This window comes from Anarhichas minor, unplaced genomic scaffold (assembly GCF_050575085.1).
Source record: "Anarhichas minor isolate MPS153535 unplaced genomic scaffold, ASM5057508v1 ptg000043l, whole genome shotgun sequence".
Taxonomy (NCBI): domain Eukaryota; kingdom Metazoa; phylum Chordata; class Actinopteri; order Perciformes; family Anarhichadidae; genus Anarhichas; species Anarhichas minor.
In genome coordinates, this window is record NW_027466489.1 from 6,454,746 (window position 1) to 6,479,275 (window position 24,530).

Below are 24,530 nucleotides of genomic sequence, written 5' to 3' on the forward strand. Positions count from 1 at the left end.
ACCCTCAGTTAGATAAATGTATTATTCAGAAAGCAACAGAGCAATTTGCTTTCCTGTCTGAATAGTACATTAGCTTCATAATAGTGCCCTCTCTGTGTTATTGCAGAGAGTTCAGTTTCCAAGGTGCTCCCATCGTCTCTGCTCTTCTGATATTCTGTTTTAAAACAATTTGCCTCTAACTTACTGTAATTAGATGCCATTGACTCATTTTCTCTTTATCTCATGAAGATTTGGGTTACTGTCCCCTGCGGCCACACTGTGTCGTCCTCATTGTGTGTTGTGCCGCTGGATTCAATGGTGAAAATGATATTACTGCTCCGATGCTCTGTTTGGTGCTTACTCATGGCTGTATCACACAACCCGAAACGTTAAAGTGCTAAATAGAAATCAGCTTAGTCATACTGTCACACTTTTAGAGTTTCACCCTCTCTGGTTTTAGAGTCGCACAGATTTTTGGAGTTTGTTTCCTTAAAAGCATCAGAGGAGTTTTTTGTATTTCTTCAAAGGCAAGATCATACAATGTCGGGGCACAGCCATTCAGCTTCAGATACAGCTGGAAGGTTTATGGAATGAATGTCTTTTTGTTCAGTTTTACAGTTCCTTTTCAGTGCCCCCAAATCCCTCAGCTCCTATTCAGTATGGCAGCAAAGGTCAACCCCATGTGACACAATGATCTCATATTGACCAATGTGCTGTAGTGAGATCCTGTTCAGGGACGTGTACATGGAAGGAAATTGAAGTGTGCCATAAGAGCCTCCTCTAAACTATCTATATCATCTATCCTGATTGTTGTTGTCCTGAAGGCCTCAATCTGAGTTAATGGGGCTTCTTCTCCCGCTGCTGATGCCAGACAAAAAATGAGATGGGTGGGTATTTCAGTCTGAGTTATGTGTGCGTCTGCTATTTATACGGCAATAAGATGCGCTTCCGCTAATAGTTCACTGCCTGGTGAAGACAAGAAGCCCCCTGAGCTTTATCCCACCACTGTCAATCTCTCTGAAATCAGGTACTGCATGTTTTCATAGTAATTCTGCCAAACAGAATATAAAATAAAATACATCCAAGTCTATTGTATCGTACGCAAACATATATTTTAAGAATATTTAAAAGAATAGGTTGTAAAGGCTAAACAGCAGTTAGCACCCTCACGTTTAGCAGGTCAAATGCAAGCTATAATTGGCACTAAAAACAAAGTACAGGTGAGGCTGACGGTAACGTCAGTGGTTTGCATGTATTTTGATGATGGCACTTGATGAAAGGTCAAGGGATCACTGGTTATTACGATTCATCCTGAGGGGAACATGCATATGTGTACCAAAGTTCATGGAAATCCTTGCAATAGTTGCCGACACATGTCACTCAAAATCACAAAATGTCTTCTTCCAGGTGGTGCTAGATTTAAAATCAATGGATCACCAAAGTCCTAAAGATTCTTCCTCTGACACAGATCAGTTGGCACCAATGTGGTGGACCAACATACTGTCCCTCATTGCCATTCTTAGAGCCACGCATGGCTAATAAAAACACAATGCCGCACTGCTGATAGTCTATATTCAGGATCAGCTGATTCTAAATGCAAGCTTTTAATGTCACACGCTTTAATATACTTATAACAACCCCATGACAACATGATATAGCTTATAGCGTTCTGAATACATAAATGCTTAGCTCACTGCCAACGACTTGTAAATCATACTGTTCCCAACATGTATGCTGGAAAGCATCGAGACCGTTTCTTGTCATTTCCTCACATTGATCTCTGCCTCTTGATTTAGTGTAAAGGTTTTTCTCGTTCTTTTAGAGGGCTTTGACAAAGATGGGGGAAGGCAGTTCTGATGTGGGTCACAAATCATATGTGATGGATCGCTATCTGGCCTTGACAGAAATCTATTGTGTTCAGTCTGACCCAGTTGTTGGCCTTCCTTTTGTGTTATGTTTTTAATTGAAGCAGTAATTTCCTCTTCCTGGACTTCATTGGCAAACTAATTAACAATGTCTTTTCAGTTTGTTTTCGGGTGCAGCATAGCCACACATTGACAACATTGTTAGAGTGGGATTGATCCGACTGTCAGGTTGTTGATGTCAGTAGAAGTAGGGTTGACTGTGTTGCATTGCCGTCAGAAGGAAAGTAGAAAGTCTCAGGTTGCAGCGAGGTTCATGTTTACCATGGAGCTGCTTTGGTGCCTTTCTGAGGAGAGTCTCAGGGCCAGCGGGGCCTCAGATAGCCGATATAATCCCAGACATATAGTCTGCAGTTTTGTTTCTCTGGCTGAGTAAGAATCTAAGACAGAGCTTTCTGAAGTTGAACAAATCCTCTTATTGAACTGGAGGCTTGATTAGCACAGCTTAAAAAAACAGTGGAGTGGAGTGTGGAAGGGATTTTTGGATGACCTTCAAAAGGTTGGCGAGATTACAAGAGTCAGTTAGGCTGCAAAAGATAAGAAACTCAGCACTGTGCTGGTTTAAGTCAGTAGAAGGCAACATTTATTTGTATTAAAGGGATGGTTTGACATTTCGGAAAAAGCACACATTTGTTTTTTTTGTGGAGTGTTAGATGAGATAATCGATACCACGCTCGATCCAACTCTCAGCAAGGCAAAAAACTAAACTTTAAGTATTTTTTATGGTTGCTTGCTTTTATTTTTCTGTTGAATTGCATTTGGCTTTTGCCTCCATGAGTCAAACAATGCCCTCTGTACCTTCCAGTACCATTTATTTTGTTTAACCCACGTATAAATGTAAATGGGGCACAGAATAACTGCCTCACACATTCATAACACAATAAAGCATTTCTGGGGGCTAATTTGCATTAAAATAGCCAAATAAAAGCTGCTTTTTTAGCCTCAGCTTAAGAGTTGAGAATGCACCCCCTTTTCCCTCCTTAATTCAATTCATGATTTTTCTCTTGCTCCCTTGCTCCCTTGTTGCTAAATCTTCTAGAGGCCATTCATGTGAAAGCCTCGTAAATGTAGGAACCCGCGCTGTTGCGGTGCTTATTCATTTGAGAGATCAGAAGGAGCAAAGGGTATATAAGACGGGCTTTGCAGTCGAGCATGCACACACACACACACACACACACACACACACACACACACACACACAAACACACACACACACATACGATTAATGCTCTTAACTAGCTCTCACTTACTCTGTCCATTTAACATTCTCCCGTTCCTCCACGCTGGGCTGCCTGGACAAAAGCTCGGTGGGAAGCATCGCTGCCTGGCCGAGAGCTTTCAGGAATATTACTCTGCGGACCATGCGTGCTCACTGGAAGCAGAGCGACAATCTGCAGAGTCAGGAAGGAAACATGCAACTTAGATCGGATGGAGGTGCACATAAAATGTTGGTAGTGTAGCAGGAACAGAAGCATTTGCACTTCAGAGATAGTTGGCAGATAAAGTCCAAAGAAGGTTTCTGGTATTTTGTTGCATTATAGTAAACATTATTATAATCCTCTTTGGTGTTGATTACTCAGTTTGACTTTGCTTTTAGGTTTGCTTTCCAATTTATTTAGATTTCTTTTTTTAAACTCAGTGGTTAAAGCATTGCCTGAGCTGGCTATGAATATGGTATGATCTGTATGTGGGGGAGGGGCTGAGGGTCTGATGGGGACGGGAGCTGCAGGGATGAATAAATCAAGGAAGACCTTCCTTTTGATTAAATATGTGTGTGTGTACGCGTGTGTCCACGTTTATGTGTGTGTGTCCATTCAGGTTGACTCTGGTAAAGACGCAGTTTAATCAATCAGCTGATGGCGGCTCTGAGAACTGATACTGAGCTGTGATCTGATAGAAGCCGTGAAAAGCAGACAGGAAGAGGAAATTGATAAAGATGTGGCTTTTTGTTTGAATTTATTAAAAGGGATTTGCTGATTGATTACACAGAAAAGTATTTGGGTGCCAAACTGTCTAATTACTTTAACGTTGAAAGAAGTCTTTATGTAGATGCCCTTTGCGTTATCACAGTCACCTGCTTATCTTTTCTAATTTCCTCAAACATTTATGGCTTAAAGCGCTCTGCTAATGTTAGCATGTGTTGTCATTGTTGGTATCTTGTGTATCGGGTTCAAGTGAATTTGGGAATCTGTGGACTTTGTTTAAGATGCACAAGATCTTTGTAAATTCAGACTTAACCCAATTATGTGTGTGGAGATTTACACACCACTAAATTAAAACAAGTCGCACCACACAAACTAGTTCTTCAGTATAGATTAGTTTTTATTAAAAATGTACGCGCTGTAACCGCCAGATGTAACTGTTGCACAGCGAACTTTAACTGAACTGACAAAACGTGAGCTTGCTAAAGTGAGTATAAAAGCTAATTTGAAATATGATCTGACAAAATTATGTTAACCAATATTGCAAACTGAGAGGATTTTAAATTACATTTCACAAAAATAAAAGAATAAACCTCAAATTATAATACATTAAGATGATACGATTAAATGCTAAATTCTGGTCACACTAAATTACACCATTGGTTAGATCAGCATATTTTTTATTTTACACAACACTTAATCTGAAACACATATTTCTCCATGTAGGAACATATAAATAAAACAAAGTAACACTTACATTGGTAAAGGGTTTGCAGTTAAGTTTAATGACCTCACAGTTGACATCTGTTACTAATGTAGAAAGAAAGCAGAACAGAAGTTGATATGACTATGTGGCAAAGCAGTGAATAGAACTAGCCACTCACTTAAATCTTTATTTTGTAATCATGTGGAAAATGAAGCCCTCTCTTTGTTAATTATCCTCCTCTATTTGTTGTTGCCTGTTTCCTTTTCTTAACTGTATTTTACATCTATGTGTCTTTTTCTCTCTCTGCATCTGAGTCTTGCATTATTACACGATCACACACATTGTGATCATGATTAGTTTCCTCCAGGACAAGACATGCAGGTCAGCTGTGACGTGGAAACTCTAAACTGATCTCAGGTGTGACTTATTGAATGTGTTTGTCTGTTTGTGTGATAGACCTGTCCAGGGTGTGTCTCTGCTTTTCACCCTTTGCATGCTGCTTGTCCCAGCCCTCCCAATAAGATGGATGGACAGTAAAGGAAATAAAGAGCAATTAAAATAGAGTCAAAGTATTAGAACCAGATCTAGATAGACAGATCAATAGATGGACGAGTGGATTAGGGGACGAGAAGAAAAGGAGGAGATAAAAAGGAACAGAGGAGGGATAGTGTAAGGGTTATGTCCTCTTTACACTTTGGACCTAAGGGCCAATCATTACCCCATCTATGCCTGGAAATGTTCCCTTATTGATCAGTAGTGGAGCAGGTGGTAAGCTTAGGGGTTGTCAAAGATGCATGTGGAGTGAGGATGAGGTTACCATTGTCCTCTGAAGGCATAGTGATTGTACCATTCTCCTTCCTGAAATATACTTTCAGTGGATAGAAGTTCCTGTGTTTTTTGTTTGTTTTAAACTGCGATAAACTGGTCTTGGGATTGTCCTTGAACAAATCCTTTGAGCAGGAAGTTGAGTCACGTCCGTGGGCAGTGAACCACAATATCCCAAAGGGGTTTGTGACATGGCCTGGCAGCTGTTTCTGTCTCTCTTTTTGCCCTTTATTGTGCATTACCCAACCCCTTTTCCTCCCCTGCCCATGGGAGAGAGTTGAGATGTTAGAAAACGTGATGATTCACAGCTCGGTCACCTCATTCTCAGCTGTCATTTTCTCATCAGCAACAGTCAGGTGTGAAAGCGGGCATTTTCTGAAACAGCTTTGTTTTATGAGACTGATTGTCACAGCCGACAGGCTGCAGTCAGTGTGCTGATCCATAGTTTACACAGTTGTTGCACAGCCTTCTGTTGTCTGGTGTGTATCCGCACATGTGCGTACGTGTGTGAGTTTATGAACAAATATATTTAGGTCCGTTTGTACACTCATGCCTCGGTTAAAGTCTGCATGCTTGCACATGTTTGCCTTTGCATGTATATAGCATGTGTGTTTGTGTGTCCAGGTCAGAGGTCACAGTCTTGCCTGAGGGTAACAGAAGGCCTAAAGAGCCCCTGGCCCCCATGCTGATCCCGTAGAGCCACTGTCTATACAGCAACAGCCTCTCGCTGCTCTCCGACGGACAGATTTCAAAGTGTGTGAGCAGGCAGATTAGGAGGGATCAACTGAAATGGTCCTGAACCTAAATATTAGAAATGTTACGGGTGTATTTGATTCAACATTTTGCAAACCTTATTAGCCTTCAAGGGCCCACGCCTGGAAAATTCCAGGGAAGGGTTGGATTTAAAAAAAGTTTGTATCCATTGTTAAATGTTTCAGTTGCTTCTTAAATTTAAGTGTGAAAAAGCTGCTGCCCCTTGAGCACATTGTTTGAATGATGTGCAGTCACATTGAGGCCTTTTACAAATAGAGCTTGTGTGGTCATCACATTAATCTAGTCTGATCTGCTTCCCAGTCTTTTATCTCTCTCACACATCTCTCCTTTTTTAGTGAAAGTCCTCTCTTTTAATAAACATATGAAACAGGATTTCAGGAATTCTATTTGGATAACTAATGACCTTTCGGCGCATGTTTCTGTGTCTTGTTTGACTGCGTATTGGTGTGTTTACATGCTGCTTTTGCTGGGTGTTTTCAGTAACAAAGAAAAGGCAGCCTTATTTTCAGTCAGAGGACTTTGGAGTATAAAAATTGATTTTGAAAAAGCACAAGAGTTGGGGAATTTGGGAACCCGTCAAGGAGCATGCATCCTGCAATAACACACATGCAAATTGACAACATGGGATTTTACAAGCTGCAACTGCAAGGGCATGAGTAAAGGCTGAACATTGCTGGATTTAATCGTATTTCAAGATAATTTATCAAAAAGAGATGGATCAACATTCTTGGGCATAGCTGTTTGTCTTTTGGCACTGTTTCTTTCTTGATATTTAGAGAAAGGATGCTGCTCTGAATATTGGTTCCATGTGTGATGTATTGTTGTCCAGTCTGTCTCTCACTCTCAATCTGCCTGTATGGGAAGCTGAACGCAGGGATGCGACTCCTGAGAGAGGGGGAGGAGTGAAGGAGGATGGGATTGTGTGTATGGATGCGGTTTAGATGGGGGAGGGGTGGACAGGATCGTGGAGAGTGTCGGGGTCACTGCACATGCTCCCCTCAATGAACACAGGTGTCCAAGTGTAGTGTAATGAGGGTGTGATGATTAGCTGGAAAAAACAGTATGGTTTCTTTCACAGTGGAGAATGGGGATTATAAATCACTATTTTTCCGGTTTTGACAATGTTATTGTTGCAGTATGCTCCGAAATGATAGCAGGCAAGAAACAAGAAGGAAACAAGTGTTCGGGCATAAACCAACCTCCTCAATGCCGAGGAGGAATTGTAATTCACTGTAAACTCCTATCTCTCATGGAAATACTCTATCGCCTTCATACAAGTCCTGTAATGACAAAGTCAAGTATTAAAATGAAACAAAGGTAGAATATCCTGCAAACAGATTCATTTGGGTGTCAAAATATTTACTCAATGTAGATTTTTAAGGCGTCCAATTTCTAAACCATTTAAAAACAAATTGTCCTTCTTTGTGAAATCCTCACACATGTTGTTCGGGCTTTTATTAGTACATTTTTTATGACAATCATGTCTGATAAACCCCAACCACACGCTGGGTTAAAAAGTCAGAGGTGCACGACTGAGCGCTGCGACAACTTGTGGAGCCTTCGTGCTCGACACGAAGCCAGGTATCACTATGTCAAGCATAAACCAAGCACTATTAGCCTTGTTTTAATCTGTCTGTCAGGGTGGGTGCTGATGCAGGCGGCGCCCAGGTGCTGTATCTAATCTATGCATACAGTACAACCTGGCAATAGAAATAACACAATCACACACACACACACACACACACACACACACACACACACACACACACACACACACACAGACTTAAGTTATGCTGTGATGTCTGGGTCCATGTGGGTATTTCACTAGACACCATCACGCTCAACACCCTGATATCTCCCAAAAAGTCCCAGAATGCAGCGGCAAAACATACCCACAACCACTCATATTACACATGCACACACACACACACACACACACACACACACACACACACACACACACACACACACACACACACACTCACCATGTCAAATGTGGGTTTACTCAAAGATGAGCCTGTCCGTGGAGAGGATGATCAGACTGTCTGACTCAATCCTGAACAATGAAGTGAGCTAAGCACCCTGCGGGTACAGGGCAAACAAATGAAAGTATTACTCTGTCATGACATTTCATCCGTGTCAAATTTGGGACATGTGTGCCTGTCTGTATGCTGGGGATTATTCAGCTCTGACTATCGCTGAATCACTGAATGTCCTACAAACAGATTCACACTTAAAAATGTTCAAAAAAAATGTATTTTTCTATTGATTTATTGTTGAGTCAACAAAAGATTTTATCTTTAATCTAAATTTGTTTCTCATATTTGAGACTGTGGAGGCCTAGTATTGTGCAAGGAAATATGATCTTATATGACAATGAGATAGTCGCAATCTGCATCGACTGAAGTTAGATAAACAGACGTTTCTGACTCTCAGCCACATTTCAAAGTTGTGTGTATGGTGTGACTGGTTAGTAGGAGGAGACTTCTTGGTAAAAGATGGCCGGGGGCCCTTGATCGTTTTGTTTCATCGCTGCATATACTTTTTGTCTTGTGAGGTGTTTTCTCCCTGAAGAATCCTTTGAATCAGTCTAAGTTGGCTGAATATAATGTTGAGGCACATGGGCAGGTTGGGAGCCGTCCAACTCTCTCTTGGCGGTATAACAGCTTCACAGACCTCCCACCTTACACCCTGACACCTGCCAGTGTGTCTGCACATGTATGGGGGTGGGGGGGGGGGGGGGGGGGGGGGGGGGGGGGGTGATGGGTATCACCTCAACTCCTCAACTCCCCAGGAATGTCGAAACTCCCCAGGAATGTCGAGCTATAACAGGGATCAGATCTTTTTTTGTTATGATATGTTCCTTCGTCTTGAATCTCCTTTTGTTTAACATACATATGTTTGCGTTAGCTTAACATCGTTTGGTCAGGGTTTCGCATGTGGGCCACCAGTGGTGTGCAGCCGGCGTTATTTCACATTTATCTTGGCTTTTGGGTGGCTGGGCTTTTCATTCATTAAGGTGAGGGGAATCATCCCTGAGGCAACGCACGGCTGCACCTCAACAGAAGTGCTTGTCAGAGAAGAGAAGAAAATAGAAAGTACAGCTGTCTGGCAGTCTGGGTGGTATGGTAGTTTTAGTGTCAGTGTGTCATGAAACCCATGATGAAAGTGAGGACAAAGGTTTTTTCTTCCACTGGAAGAAGACGAGATGTTGAGTCAGGGCGATTGCTATTGTCATGCCGTAAAATGAATAAGACGTTGGGACGTGCCAAATTATCTAAACTGTATCGAGAAACAATCTCAATTGTTATCGGAAATAAGTATGATGTGTTGCTGCTGTTATGGCCTGTTGATGAGTGTCTACTTCTCTTGCTTCTCATGCAGCGCTATCAACTTGCTACACTGTATTTATAGTCGAAATGCTTCCCAGCCTCAGAGATAACTCTAGTTTAAGTGTGTACATAACAAGGTAGATATGAGGGGGGCTGATGATGGGATCCTTTCAAACAGGCATTACTGCTAGTTTTTACTCCCACGTCATTGTTATAATTGCTGTATATGTAAGCAGCTGTTGTTGTGGCACCCAGTTTAAGGTATATCCCTCTCACTTTTTTTTCTCCGCCTTACAATCTGCTCTTTATTCTCCGATCTCTCTTCTCTGTCTCTGCTTCCCCCCCAGGTCTCGCTTCCATGCATATGCCATGGCTGACAGTGTTGGGTGGAATGTGGCTCAACGTTCGGTTTTTAAATAGCATCCTGGCCCGAATCAGCCGCTCCTAATAAGGCAGAGGGCAGTGACACTGGCCCCCAAATATCATCACCTACCTCACTGAGAATAAAACTTTTCCTTGCTTTGATAGTGAAGGGTGGTCTGTGATAAGCTGTTAGTACAAACAATATGCAGTACATGCAGATGCCACAGAGCTGCTTTGAATCAACTTAAAGTCAAGATAACATGTTTGACTGTCGGTGGTCTCAGCAGGATTTATATAGCTTGAGCTGCAGATGTTTGTACTTTACAGTAACGGTGGCTTAGGTCAGCTGAGGCTGAAATGTGTCCCCAGTAACATGTGAAGTAATAGTGTTAATAATAGCGTTTAATTACTGCAACTACAGCTAACCTGTAAGCAGTAGTACTAAGGGGGCTTCCACACCTTAGAAAGAAAATGACACTTTGTTGCATTTTAGCTTTGGTTTTGGTTCCTTTTTTACAAACGAACCAGAGGAGTAAACAAGAAGTTGTACAGACTGACAGGTAACTCGTTGATTGGACAGTTTTGGCGGTTGTCCTCCTGCCTCATCAGTTCATCAGTTATAGGATTGCTTCCTGGAACAGATTTCCCAATCAGATTGATTTATTAGTGCTTTATTCATGCTGAAATCCCCGAACCATCTCGTTGATTCGTTTGCTTTCATGCCACAAATGAAAAGCAACAGAATCCGCTTGGAAGCATTCTCGGTTTGGTTGTTTGTTATGCACCAGGGTTCGATTCACAGCTTTCACACCGGCACAAACAAACCGTAGTAACCGGGAAAACGGACCTGGGTTTGTTTTAACGGAACCAAACGGGTTAGGTGTGAAAGCACCCTGAGACTCACATGAGATGTTTAGTTTCTGTCATGAACCTCATGACACACACTACTGTGAGATCAGCAATAAGTATTTTATTATATCATATGTATTACAATTAAATGTTCATTGTTATGTCTCTTTAGGATCCTGGTGGGGGCGCCGCAGGCAGCGGGACAGGGCCTGTTGAGGGGCATCCGGCCCGGAGCCTTGTTCAAGTGTCCAATCACACCGGAAGAGTACGACTGTGAGCGGGTGGATATTGATGGAGAAGGTGAGTAAAGTTGAGCTAAAAGAATAAGTAAGCAACAATTCTCATGGCAGCTTCTCAATTGTGAATATTTCCTTGCTTTCTTGTAAGTATTATGTACTATTTTCTGACCCTCTGACACCTAAATTATTAATTAATTAATTCAGAACATAATCGGCAGATTAATGGATTATGAAAAAAAAGGTTTCTTTAGTCAATTAGACTCCTTGAACTTTATTTTCTTGAATTTTTATAGAGATTATCCTTGACTTTATTTTGACTGTTTTTTTACATCAGAATAAGCTTTTCTAGATTCGTTCACTTACTTTCTGTGAATGCCATTGTACCTTTTTATTCAAAAGCTTCTAAAGAATGTTGCCATTAAAATGTAGTGCCTCTAAATTTGAATTATGTTTTGTGATTCAACAGTATCTATAATTTGAACGTTGATAACTCCATTGAATAACACAGTGCTGTTTGCTTCCTGTGGCTCAGGTCCTAATTGCATTACAATATGGAAACAGCTATGGTTGCCATTTCCTTCTTTGTTTTCCTGCAGTGAATCTGGAAAGGGAGAGCAAAGACAACCAGTGGCTGGGAGTCACTGTCAAGAGTCAGGGGATTGGAGGAAAGGTGGTGGTGAGTGAAGATAACATCCTGTAAATGCATCAGCACAGGAAGAAAGCTCCGTCTGGTGTTTGAAAACAAAAATGTTGGTCTGCTTCTAACGCAGTGATTTGTGAACATGGAATGGATATTTTCATGTTTGGTTCATGTGTTAAGTTGTACTATAGACCTTTATGTATAAGGATGAATACTAGATTTTCTGCAAAGTCAGCAGTAACAGGTCAGCAAATCCCAATAATAAATTCTCTAATGCCATTTCCTGTCCCTCACCAGACCTGTGCTCACCTGTATGAGCTCAGGCAACGCATGAACCAACCGTCAGAGACTCGCGACCCCATCGGACGCTGCTACGTCCTGAGTGATGATCTGACAGAACGAGACGACCTGGACGGAGGGGAGTGGAAGTTCTGCGAGGGCCGGCCGCAGGGACACGAGCAGTTTGGCTTCTGTCAGCAGGGACTCTCCGTCAGTTTCAGCCCAGACAACAACTACATACTGTTCGGGGCTCCGGGAACTTACAACTGGAAAGGTAAGGTAGAGGGCTAGATGACGGAAACAAGGCTGTGAAAAGGCAAACATGTTGCTTCCTGCTTTATTTTTGGGGCACTAGGTGGCAGCAACAACAAGACAAGCAGACAAGTACAGTTTTCATTTATAGTGTTGCAGCTAATGTAAGCAAGAGAAGAGAGCCAACCCATGTAAGCTGACTAAATAAAACAGTATAATTAACAGGATATACAGCTTGGGATTTAAAAAAATCAAATTGATTTATAAACCAATCTCGTGATTGGACACTATGCAGAGCTGCGACATGCACTTAATCACAGAAAGCACTGAGAGTTATCTGGTACAGTTATCAGAGCTACTGGATTGATTCATTTTGTCTGCCACATGAGATCAATGCTCATGTTTATCTTAACTTATGCAATTCACATTCTAAAACATTAAAATATTACTCTATTACTCTTTTTCTGCTAGATGCGTAAGAACTGGGTCCCTCACACAAAACATGAATTTAGATGGAAGAAAGTGTAATTATGCGTGTGTGTGCCCCATATTAATATAGATTTTTTATCAAATATTTTAGTGTGCTGTCAATGAACACTACTCGCTTGTAATGCAAAACCTAAAAGAAATGGAGGAGCTGCTTATAGCTCATAACAAAGTAAATTAATTGGGAATGGTGGTCAAATCGCTCCATAAAAAATCATTGAAAACAACTAGTAAATCTGAGAAAAAACTCTTTGCTGTCTATTTCTGAAGTTTAACTTTGAGAGTTGTCCTGCAAAGTCTCTGCTTTATGACTTCCAACGTAGCATGTGAATTGTATCATTTCCTGTTCGTATGAAATGGTAAAGTATGTTGACCTTCCACTCTACAAACAGTGTACTATGACAAGTGTATAGAGTACATAGAAGTAGTAAGTAGCAGTAATTGTATGCAGCAGGTAATACGAGTGTTTGTATTCTGATGACAGCTGTGTGTGCTTGTTGCTTTGCTGTGCCCTCACCTGTTTCCATTCCAGGTGAGATGCGTGTCCAGCTCTTAAACCAGACTCTGCTTGACCTCGGTTTTTATGACGACGGGCCCTACGAGGTGGCAGATCAGAAACAACTTAATGCCCAGCTCATCCCTGTGCCCTACAACAGTTACCTGGGTAGGATTCGCCCTCCCTGCTCACTGCTGCCTGTGCACAGGAGAGAAAGAGAGGGCCGGTGGAGGGTGACATCAGGGCTCAGGCTGGACTCCAACATGGCTGCCAAAACCACAGGAGCTAGTAACAGTAGCAGCTGCCAAAATGCGTCAAACTGCTTATTCCCTGTGGAGTATTTCTGGAAGAGCCTATCTGTGCGTGACTCACAAAGCCTCGAATGTTGCTCCACCTCGTTTTTTTAAACGCATTCCCACGTGAATCTGGGTGGACATGTGAAAAATGTCCAGAGCTTTCTGTGGCCTGGCACGAATTCTTATGCCAGCATTTGCTAAAGTTTGGCCTTTCTCCCTTTCTTGAGCAAACAAGGGAAATATTTACCAAAAATAAATTAACCCAACAACAATGACGTTATCCTCATTCCATTTACCACCCTCTCCCTAAAACAAAGTACAGGAAAACATGTCAACACTTTAATTAAAGAGGGTGGTGTACAACCAGTCAACGTGCAGTCTGAGCCTGAAACGTCGTCCCTCCACCAGGTACCCAGTGGTTTTGTTGGACCGCTGTGGCACCACAAAGACAAAACCTCAATCAATCACAGCCTGTCTCACCTGCACCTCCCTCTCCCTCTCTGTTCACTCTCCCCCTCCCCTCACCATTTCACCACCCCATCACTTCCCTCCTACACTCGTACCTCTGTCTCTTTCTCTCTCTTCTCTTTTCCTGTCTTGGGCCATAGGGCTCTTGTTCATGGCTAGCCCCATTGAAGATGCACTGCTGTACAAAACTCTGGAGCCCTCCAGCCGGCCCACACCGTTTGAGGATGTAGCTCATAATAGCTACTTAGGTTTGTAGGCGTGAGGTGTTTTTGTTTGGACCGGACTGGGCTTGTAGTGGAAGTAGTCCCACCTTCCTCCTCCGTCTTCGTCTTAATCGTTTCTGCTAATTCCGGATAGATTTTTAGTGTGTAATCTACGTACTAAATGGGGCCGTATCACCTGCACTGTTAAAAAGAGACAGCCATTCAAAATTTTTATTTTATTACATTTTATTAAATTGTATTAAATGTATTAAATGTTATTAAATTTTAATAAAATTTAATTAATTTGAATTAAATTAATAATTAAATGTTATTCAATTGAATTCAATTTAATTCAATTTTATTTTATTTTTGGTTTATGATTATTTGTCACCTTCGGCTTCTAGCTGCTGATTTGATAATGGCGAGGAGATGGTTGTCCCTTTGAGTAGCAGCGGGGTGTTTGTCTGTTCTGTCTGTAGATTTCTGTCGCCTGTAGTGTGTTGAGTCAGTCTGCATGTGTGTGTGTTGGTACAAAGCTTCCCAGGTGGTGGTGCTTTTCTTGAAGACAAAGAGTCTACATCCCTTCTAGCGGCTCTGTGAGGCTGTACTTCGGCACAGAGGTGCTTTGAGCTAAATGCTAACGTCAGCATGCTAATATGCTTTCAATGCGAACATGCTGATGTTTAGCAGGTATAATGTTTACCATCTTCACCATCTTAGTTTAGTATATTAGCTTGCTAACATTTGCTAGATAGCTCTAAAAACAAAGGAAAGCGGGAATGCCATTCATTTGCAGGTTAGGTCATACACCAAAGTAATGGACACGTTACCATCTCAACCTCATGTTGGCGCTAGATGAAACGTTTAGGGATCACTAAAGTTGATACAATTCATCCTGAGGGGATCATGAATGTGTGTATCAAATTGCATTGCAATCCATGTGATAGTTGTTGACACATTCTATTCAAAACCACAAATGTAAAACTCATGGTAGCGCTAGAGGAAAAGTAAGGAGATCACTAAAGCTACTAGGATTCATCCTCTGGGGACCATGAGGTAGTTTTTCTGTCTGGACCGGAGTGGTGGTTTGTTTTTCTTATGAATCTCTTGGTATTTCGTGTCCATGTGTAACGACTCCTCGTCTGCTTAACACAACGTGTTTTTGTGATTGTTCCAGTGATTACTCTTCACTAAGTGCGTGGATCTGCCATAAATCTCTTTATTCACGTGCCTCCAAGCCTGCTTACCCTCCCGCTCTCCACATTGAGCCGTCTCCTTGACAACACTAATTTCCACATGACCTTTTTGGCCTTCATTTATAACTCACATGCTTCCGTTGATCCTAACCAGATGATATGCCACACCTTTGCATGCTTAATACAAATGACAGAGACAGTGTTGTAGTTATTTCTGATTGTTTTTATCATTACATGCAAAATGTCACAGAGTTCTAGTTGTTATATTATGGTACATACATGAATGACATACCAAAGAGCAGTGTGTTGCTGAATGAACACATACTGTACGTCCTTTTCACCTCAATCAAGGCCAAATAGAAATCCTGCAGAGAATAGAAAGAATCTCTTTGTTATTCGGTTAAATGGAGTGTTATGTCAAACCCAGGTTTTCTGGAGGCTTGATGGTTGTTTAGGTTTTCATTTTTAAAAAAAAGTGAGGAACTAGTGTCTGTTCCTTTGTTTCATATACTGCTTGAGTCAAAACAATATGCTCATCATCTTGACAGAATCTAGTCTTGACCTTTTTAACAACAAAAGAAAATCTGTTTTTTCTTTATTTTTGTTTTTTAAAATCTAGTTGATGGGATAAAAAAGACTAAATGAGCAAAACAATTGAATAGAAAAGTAAAAGAGTAAATAGAAGTGCAAAGTGTTGTAATATGACTTAACAGAAACACATTTCAATTATATCAAGCTTTTGACACTGAATTTGAAGCACGAGTCAAGACCTTACAATTTACAAATGTATGTGAATCTGAACACGTACAGAGAATAAGATATGGAATGAACTGTATAATAAGGTTAATTCATGTGAATATTTAGAAAGACAGAGTAATGTATAACTGCACATTGGTTTAGTGCACCTTCCGCAGGAGAAAAGATAAACAGATTAAAGTACATTACATGCAATAAAATCCCACAAGATTTAAATTAGAACAGGACACAACACCAACGGGCAGTACAGTAGAACACATATAAAAAGTAGCACTGAAGAGAGAAATAACAGTACAACAAATAACACACAAAACATGTATATTTGTGCAATATCCCTGCAAGTTATAGTGCAAAGACTTGAATGAGGGTAGTGCAGAAACATTACCGTTGTTATAGGGCCCCTGCTGCCTTAAGCTTTCACTCCCCATTTAGCTTTATAGAGACAACCTTGGAGCGAGCCTGTGTGTTAAAAGGCTCCTTGTGTGGAACAAGTAGCACCATTTGTCTCCCTCCGTTGGCTTTTACAGGACTTGCGATGCAGACTGTTGCATTCCTCACCTGCCACCCTGGAGCTGCTCACTGTTTGTCTCTGTTGTGTCTCCCCCTGCATGTTTACTCAGCACTAACAGATCATGTCCTGATTGATCATTTCACACCCTCACATCTGCACGTTTTGGAACCAGTGAAGCAAATGCATGTGGTCGCTTCTGTTCAGGTGAAATGTTTGATATGACGTGATATTTTCCACATCTCGATAACAACATTTCAACACACATCTTGTCATGAAGCAAACACACACACACACACACACACACACAAACACTCCCTCCCCCTTCCACTTGTTCAATCCTTTGCTCTGCCTGATTTATATGCAAGCACACATTCCTTTACACACACACACACACACACACACACACACACACACACACACACACACACACACACACACACACACACACACACACACACACACAAGCATACACTTCCACACAAAAGAAGGGTTTGCTCTAGGTTATAAATCTGATTAACGTCCACCCCCTATGTTTACATCCTGCCTTCACTAGAGACAGCTGATACAGAGCAGCAGCATCATGAATCTCACGGGACATTAGATGAAGCCCCATACATCTTCTGTTAACGTCACGACTCACAACCAGCCTTTCCTGCTCTTCCCAGTGGACACGTATCCATTCGCCGGCCTCCAGCAGTCTTCAAACACATGCACACAGGACATTTACACCCATCATGAGTTTGGCATAAAATCAATGGTCACTTAAGGCACACATTTCATTAGTAAGAAGATGAGCGGGACATGCTACACAGAGAGGAGATGAGTCTCCGAGCCCCACGGTCAATACTAACCCCTGACCCTTTCGTCCATCCTGTTCCGCTTCTTCCCCTCCATCCTGCCTTCCGTCTTTCCAGGGTTTTCTGTGGACTCGGCCATGGGGATCATGAGCCTCGGGGAGCTGACGTTTGTGGCGGGTGCACCCCGGGCCAATCACACAGGGGCGGTGGTGCTTCTGAGGAAGGACAACGTGTACCGACTGGTGCCACAGCACATCTTCTGGGGGAAGGAGCTGGCGTCTTCATTTGGGTACTCGGTAGCTACGGCGGATCTAAACAGGGACGGGTGAGGAAATGCTGGATGAGGAGTCGGTCTGGATGATCATCATTAAATAGACAAGACTGACCAGTGGTGGAAGGAGTATTCAGTATTTTACAGTACATAAGTATTTTCAGAAAAATATATGTAAGTGTCAAAACTAAAAGTGCTCGTTTGGTAAAATGGGCCCTGTTATACTTCTATATCACTGGAAGATTATTATGTATGACACTGACATAGCTACGACAGTATTATACTGTAGCTGTTTTTTAGAGCTAATTAAACTGCTTTATATTATTTTGCATAGTTTAATCAATCACAAAGCATAATATTTAATAAATGGATGCACATGTTTTGTATGTAAAGTCCTATACTGAAAAGTAACTTATAACCATAGCTGTGAAATAAATGTAGTGGAGTGAAATAAGCACAGTATTATGTATTACATGCATTTGAATTAAATGAGGAACAGAAATTAAGTAGCATGAAATGAAAATACTCAAGTAAAGCACAAGTACCTCAAAAGTACAGTACAGTATGAGTAAATGTACTTAGTTGCATTGTATGTGACTGTTGGTGAGAGGGGGTTTGCTTAAAAAAACTCAATAATAAGTTCAGGGTGCACCAAAATCTAAATTCAGTACTTAAAATAAAAAGTATATTCATTTCTAATTCTCTGTTTCTGTCCCCAGCTGGACTGATCTGATTGTCGGAGCTCCTAATTTCTTTGACCGTAAGGCAGAGATTGGTGGAGCTGTGTATGTGTACCTCAACCCATTCGGTCACTGGGACGATCAGGCTCGGCCCATCCGTCTCAACGGGACCTACGACTCCATGTTTGGAATGACGGTCAGCAATATAGGAGATCTGGACCAGGACGGATACGGAGGTGAGATCAGAGGTTTTTATTATAGGACAATAATGTAAAGGGAGTTCAATTTCTACTGCTGCTGTTTAAAACAGATGGGGGTTTAAATGGTTTTAATCCAGTTAACATTCCTAAAGTTTTACTTCCACTTTCGACCAACACTAGTTGAGCAGCAGTATGTTTCCCAATTGTCCTTTTCATACTGTGGTTCTTCTTTTAGACTATTCAAATATGAATTAGAAATAAATAAATGATATGTTTGTACACTTATTTCTGTATATCATACTCAGATATTGCTGTTGGGGCACCGTTTGATGGAGATGGCAAAGTTTTTATCTACAGAGGCTCAGATGCTGGAATTGAAACAAAACCGGCTCAGGTGAGATTCATACAACGGTTTTGGAATGAACCAAACGATGAAAAGAATGATGAAAATGAATAGTCCAAAGGAAGAATAAGAGAGTGGCTGAGTGAACGATGACTGACCAGTGTTTCTAATCCCATCAGGTGCTGGACGGTCGTGACTTTGATGTGAGACGTTTTGGATACTCCATCTCAGGTGGTTTGGATATTGATAACAACCACTACCCTGATATTGCGGTGGGCTCTCTGAATGACTCAGTGGTTCTCTTCAGGTGAGAGAACATTTATTTAAAAACTCAAATGAGATCCTCAATCCGATAACTGCATGCATTTGACGAACAAAAAGGCCCAATGTTTAATTTCTATTGTTGGATAAATCATGATTAAATCTAAGCAAACACACATAAAATCCAAGTTTGATCGTAAATCTTACATATTTACCTTCCATATAATTGAGTCTGACTCTCTGTGTTTGTTGTGTGTCCCCAAGGGCTCGCCCAGTAATCCATGTGATCAGAGATGTATCTATCGAGCCTCAGTTCATTGATCTGGAACAGTACAACTGCAAGGGCAGAGAAGGCGTCTGGTAAGAACTGACAATTTGACAGAAACAGCTGCTAATGTATTTCCCCCATGATTATTTTTCAAAATAATGTTTCATTTCAATCTAAGCAAGTGTTGTAACAGATAATTATTTTTTGCTCTCCACCGTCTGCCTTTTTTTAGCATGGAGGTCACGGCCTGCTTCACCTTCACAGCCCACCCAGAACACTACTCACCACACATTAGTAAGTCACACACCTTGCTTTTCAAGACCATTCCTGTTCTTCTCTCATGCGGGACAAGAGTCATTTCTATTTACAGTGGAAAGTAACCTTATCTGTGGGGTAACATCACACTTTATTTTGATTGAATCACAGCTGTGTAATACTGTATTCCCTCAGATGGGGGTTTCATATATGTTTGGCCCCCAGTGGGCTCTTTAAGTGCTCTCTGTGTGCGTTCTGACATTTTTCAATCCCTCCATCTCTCTTCATGCATCGCCCCTGTTTTTACCTCCTTCAAGCACTTGTGGTGCACTTTGAAGCTGACACAGAGCGCAGGAAGTTGGGCCTCCCCCACCGCGTTAACTTCCTGGGCCGCAGTTCCCTGGAGCCGGAGTTTACTCAGATAGAAGAAGTGGAGCTGCATCGGCAGCGTCACCCTGTGTGCACCACCGCTACCTTCCAGCTCCATGTCAGTAACTTAGCTTAGACAATAACTGGTGGCTTTTGGTCTTGTTTTTTGTATTTTATTTAGTCTTGTAGCAAAAGATGGAATAATTGTATAGATATATCTATCAGAGCACTCAAATATGTGTATGAAGAGACTTGTTTATTTTCTATATTGTGAATTACATCTGGAAACAGCTGAAAATCAGTAGGAAGCTAAAAATACTTTCCTCTGTCTTATTAGTATTATTATGCACCACAAACAAACTCTTTGACCAAATCTGTTGTTGTCCATTAATCTTTTTTTTAAAATCTGTCCATGCAGGAGAACATCCGGGACAAACTGCGTCCGATCTCATTGGCGATAACCCACACTATCAAGCGTGTGCCACCACGCAGACACTCAGGTGCCAAGAGGCTGGAGAAGCTGGCTCCTGTACTGAGTGATACCCCCTCAAACACGCTGCACTCTGAGGTCTGTAACCAAAAGGAAGTATTTTATGGCCGGGATTAACTTTAATGGGCCACACTTGCCTGCAAATTACTGTATAAAGAAGTGGAGATTTATGAAACACATTCCAATCTACCATCTTTTCTGCAGTAACTCAGGCTTGTCAAGACAAGTTAAAGCCAAACAATATGACTACAAAGCATTATGTAGTTGGGAATTTGATTCTATTAACAACATAAACATGCAGAGTAATTTGTAGAAAAAGACTCTGCTTGGTTGGATTTTATTGTTAAAAAAAGACAATTACCTTACATGTACCTCAGTACTGCTGCAGTGAAGATCCTTTACACGTAGGTCATGATTTGCATAAAGCACAATTACCCAAGATGTTTTTGAGTCAGCATCCTTTCTTCCAACTTTATGTTGAATCACTTTTTTACCTCCTCACACACATGAATCCATGGTTTTTCCTCCTATGCAGTATTTCTCCCTTGCACCCCAAATATCCGGTGCTTATTTACCAGTTTATTAATGCAGAAGTGTAATGCAATAGGGCTACACAATTAATTGGTTAATTAGTTTCTTGATTAATGGTTTATTCTAAAAAAATAAATAGTCAAAATTTGGATGAAATAGTTACAATTTCCCGCGGCCTAATCAAGTAATTCAGCTTTCTATCATGGACAAGAAAATTTGAGATGCTGGAACTTCAAAAATAACTGAGTTGATAATAAAATGATCTAATGTCAGCACTTACTATGCTACTTGATTCAATCTTGTATTAACAAACTTTAACTAGATGTTGAATGTGCTTTGTGATTTAATAAACAACTTCGCGTCTGTCTCGTTGCCCCTGTGAAGGTGAACTTCCTTCGAGAAGGATGCGGCAGCGACAAAATCTGCCAGAGCAACCTGAAGCTGAGCTACCAGTTTGGAACGCGGCCCCTGACCTCCGACCTCTTCACCCCTCTGCCAAAGTTAGTGTCTGATGAGCCCCACTCTGTGTGAGTCGGTGGCAATGATGATGCGAACTGTTCCCTGAGAGACTGTTGCCTCGCAACCTATACCCCAACTCAAACAATTATGTGTATGTGGTCAGAAAATAATGAGTTTTTACTGTCATATTTCTTAAATTCATCTTTTGGTGCCAGCTGAGATTAAGGTATGCCTTCTAAAGGGTCTATGAATTGAATCTGATGGAATTATTAGTGGTTGATACATTATTTTATACTGCTTTATGGGGTCTTTGTGTATTTACTCACCAGCTGTAAATATGTGTTTTTCCCCACTCTCTCCTGTAGAGATGAGGATAATGTGCAGGTGTTCTCCCTGTCAGACCAGCGGTTGGTGGTGCTGGAGATCAGCATCACCAATATGCCCTCCGACCCGCTGCACCCTGAGGAGGACGGAGATGACGCCCACGCTGCTCAGCTGCTTATCTCCCTTCCAAACACTCTGTCGTACGCCGGCTCCAGGATCCCACCACAGGTTGAGACAAAAAAATATTTTTGGAGGTGAATTCATAAACTAGAAACTTGTGTGTTTGGATTCCTGTTTTTGCTGATAGTATTTGTTTGATATCCTGATTATAGATGCGGTGCCAAGCGAACCAGAATGGCTCACAAGTTGAATGTGACCTGGGAAACCCTGTGAAACGAGATACTAAGGTACTCAAACGAAACAGTGTGAATTCAGTTAAAGCTTTGAAGACAAAAATTAAAATAAGCAATTTATAGTCGTAAAAATATATATATTGTATATTTGATATTTTGTTTCTACAGTGTGAAACAAAAGCAACATGCTTTCAGCATTAAGTGTAATTATGGGTAATGAAATATCAGTTTATGTGTTGCTTTTTCAGCTGAAATTCTCCATCAACTTGAGCACATCTAATATCACAATTGAGACCACTGAGTTGACCGCAGATCTCTTATTGACAACGTAAGCCCTCTACATCTCTTATGTGCAGATATTTGACTTGTTCATTCCGTTGATCACAGTGTCTGTTTGTGGTTTTGTCCTCAGTATCAGTGAGCAGCCTGAACTGGCACCAGTCACAGCTTTTGCTAAAGTTGTGATAGAGCTCCCTCTGTCTGTCAGTGGGTGAGTTAATCCTTTTAAAACAGTTTCTCATCGATGTTAAAAACTCTGTGTGGCTTGGAAAGGGTGCTTTATCTTAGGTGATCTCATTTACACCCTTAACAAACACATTTCCTTGGGTTCCCCTTCCGCTTTAAGCTTGTTGTGTCTGACAGTGTCACATAACTCTTCATTGATGCTACGCTAAGATATCCAAGATAAACTGAGCATCATCTGATACACATTTCCACAAAACTTGGCCTCACATATTTTTGAGATTTGGAAATAATGTTCTGTGGGGTTTAGCAATGTATGAGTTTGAGTAAAATAAAGTGAATCTTGCTCTCCTCCAGTAGTTATGAGAGACTTGCTATAATCCCAGGCTTGCTTGTGGTCTTAAACTGTACAGCTACTGTGCATAGTAAACAGATACATGCTTTATAAAGCTGTGTGAGTGTGCATGCAGCTGTCCGACCCATTGATGTGATCCTGTTTCACTGCAGGTTTGCTCGTCCTCACCAGCTGTTCTTCAGCGGCAAAGTGAAGGGAGAGAGTGCCATGACCAGTCTGGAGGACATCGGCAGCCCTGTGGATTTTGAGTTTGTGGTGAGGAACGAGTGTGTGTGTGTGTGCAGGACCCCTGTATGTGTGTTTAGATTCCTGTCATGGCTACAGTAAGACACACATGTTATTATAATCTGTATGATATTCTTTTTTCTGTCAGGTTGCTAATCCCGGACAAGCTCTGCAGACGCTCGGCTCGGCCTTCCTCAACATCATGTTTCCTTACGAGCTGGCCAATGAGAAATGGCTTCTGTATCCCGCCAGCCTGAAGTTTGAGGGCCACCCAGACACACAGTGCACCTCAGCAGGGGCCTTGAATACTCTGAAGCTGCCCAGCTCCTCACCTGCAGAACCTCCACAGCTTGGCAATCACAGGGTAAGCAGAGCAAAGCTCATTTTTGCACCATGCCAGGATTATTATGTATTATTTTAACACCACCAATAGAGTCGACACTCAGTCTGCCACAGAAGGTGCGGTTGATCAATGTCTTTTGGCCTGGATGGTTCCTAAAGTGATTGAACCTAAAGCTGTCTCAGTTGCAGGCATGTTAGGAGCTGGTTGAATTCTTAATTTTAATATTAGTCTGCTTTAGAAAATATATAATGCAATAGAAAACGTCTTCATTAGGTCAACACTCTCTTATCTTATATCTAGAATTTGTGGTGGAAATGTTACACATGTTTACAAAATGTGGAAATATTATACATGACAAAATGACAAAAACACTCCTTTTCCTTCTTAAATATATTTTACATCCAGTTCAAAGAAAAGTGGTTAGAAAAGGAGAGCATTTTTGGACACAGCTGCATGTAAACTAACGTGGAGACTTTGACTTCAACATCATCCCCCTGCTCTACATTTCTACACTGTTACATCATGTCCACACCGACAATTTCTTGTTTTTGTCAAGCATAACTCAATCCTATATTCGAGACTGATCTGCCTCATCCTGTATGAATGTGTCACTACTACCAGCAGGCTGGGCGAACGCGTCGTTCCCACCCAGAGGAGGAAGATCAAGTGACGACAAAAGGCAGCGTGAGACGAACCACCCCAGCTGTGGCAGCCTCTGAGAGACGCAAGTCACTCAAACTGGTAAGAGGGAAAGGAAAATACAGATCGCACAAAACAAAAGAAGCAGGCTTTGTTGCTTCTGCTTTTCACTGCTGTTCTAACTGCAGTCTCCAGTTCATTTGAAAATCAGCTCAGCTGTCATTTCTTTCTTCCAGGATTGTCTCTTGGGGTCGGCACGCTGTGTCCTGTTTCAGTGTCCCCTCCACAGCTTCTCCGGTCAAGCTGTCCTCAAGATCCATGCCAGGCTGTGGAACAGCAGCTTCATAGAGGTAAAAACAACAACACTGTCATCATTACATTAGCACCTCCCTGCACATTACTCTCCATCTC

At 41.5% G+C, this 24,530-nt stretch overlaps 1 protein-coding gene across 1 annotated transcript in view; it reads left to right on the top strand.

Moving 5' to 3' along the window:
- Positions 1-24,530, top strand: part of itga7 (integrin, alpha 7) — a 31,262-nt gene that overhangs the window by 3,994 nt on the left and 2,738 nt on the right. The window contains exons 2-23 of the mRNA XM_076110669.1: positions 10,845-10,972; positions 11,508-11,587; positions 11,849-12,104; positions 13,101-13,232; positions 13,969-14,076; positions 17,409-17,616; positions 18,282-18,478; positions 18,748-18,836; positions 18,965-19,092; positions 19,311-19,406; positions 19,547-19,608; positions 19,887-20,056; positions 20,357-20,506; positions 21,344-21,459; positions 21,784-21,970; positions 22,075-22,149; positions 22,344-22,423; positions 22,508-22,585; positions 23,065-23,167; positions 23,286-23,501; positions 24,105-24,221; positions 24,356-24,469. Of these exons, the coding sequence (XP_075966784.1) occupies positions 10,845-10,972; positions 11,508-11,587; positions 11,849-12,104; positions 13,101-13,232; positions 13,969-14,076; positions 17,409-17,616; positions 18,282-18,478; positions 18,748-18,836; positions 18,965-19,092; positions 19,311-19,406; positions 19,547-19,608; positions 19,887-20,056; positions 20,357-20,506; positions 21,344-21,459; positions 21,784-21,970; positions 22,075-22,149; positions 22,344-22,423; positions 22,508-22,585; positions 23,065-23,167; positions 23,286-23,501; positions 24,105-24,221; positions 24,356-24,469 (2,890 nt within the window). The remainder of the gene's footprint in view (positions 1-10,844; positions 10,973-11,507; positions 11,588-11,848; positions 12,105-13,100; positions 13,233-13,968; positions 14,077-17,408; positions 17,617-18,281; positions 18,479-18,747; positions 18,837-18,964; positions 19,093-19,310; positions 19,407-19,546; positions 19,609-19,886; positions 20,057-20,356; positions 20,507-21,343; positions 21,460-21,783; positions 21,971-22,074; positions 22,150-22,343; positions 22,424-22,507; positions 22,586-23,064; positions 23,168-23,285; positions 23,502-24,104; positions 24,222-24,355; positions 24,470-24,530) is intronic.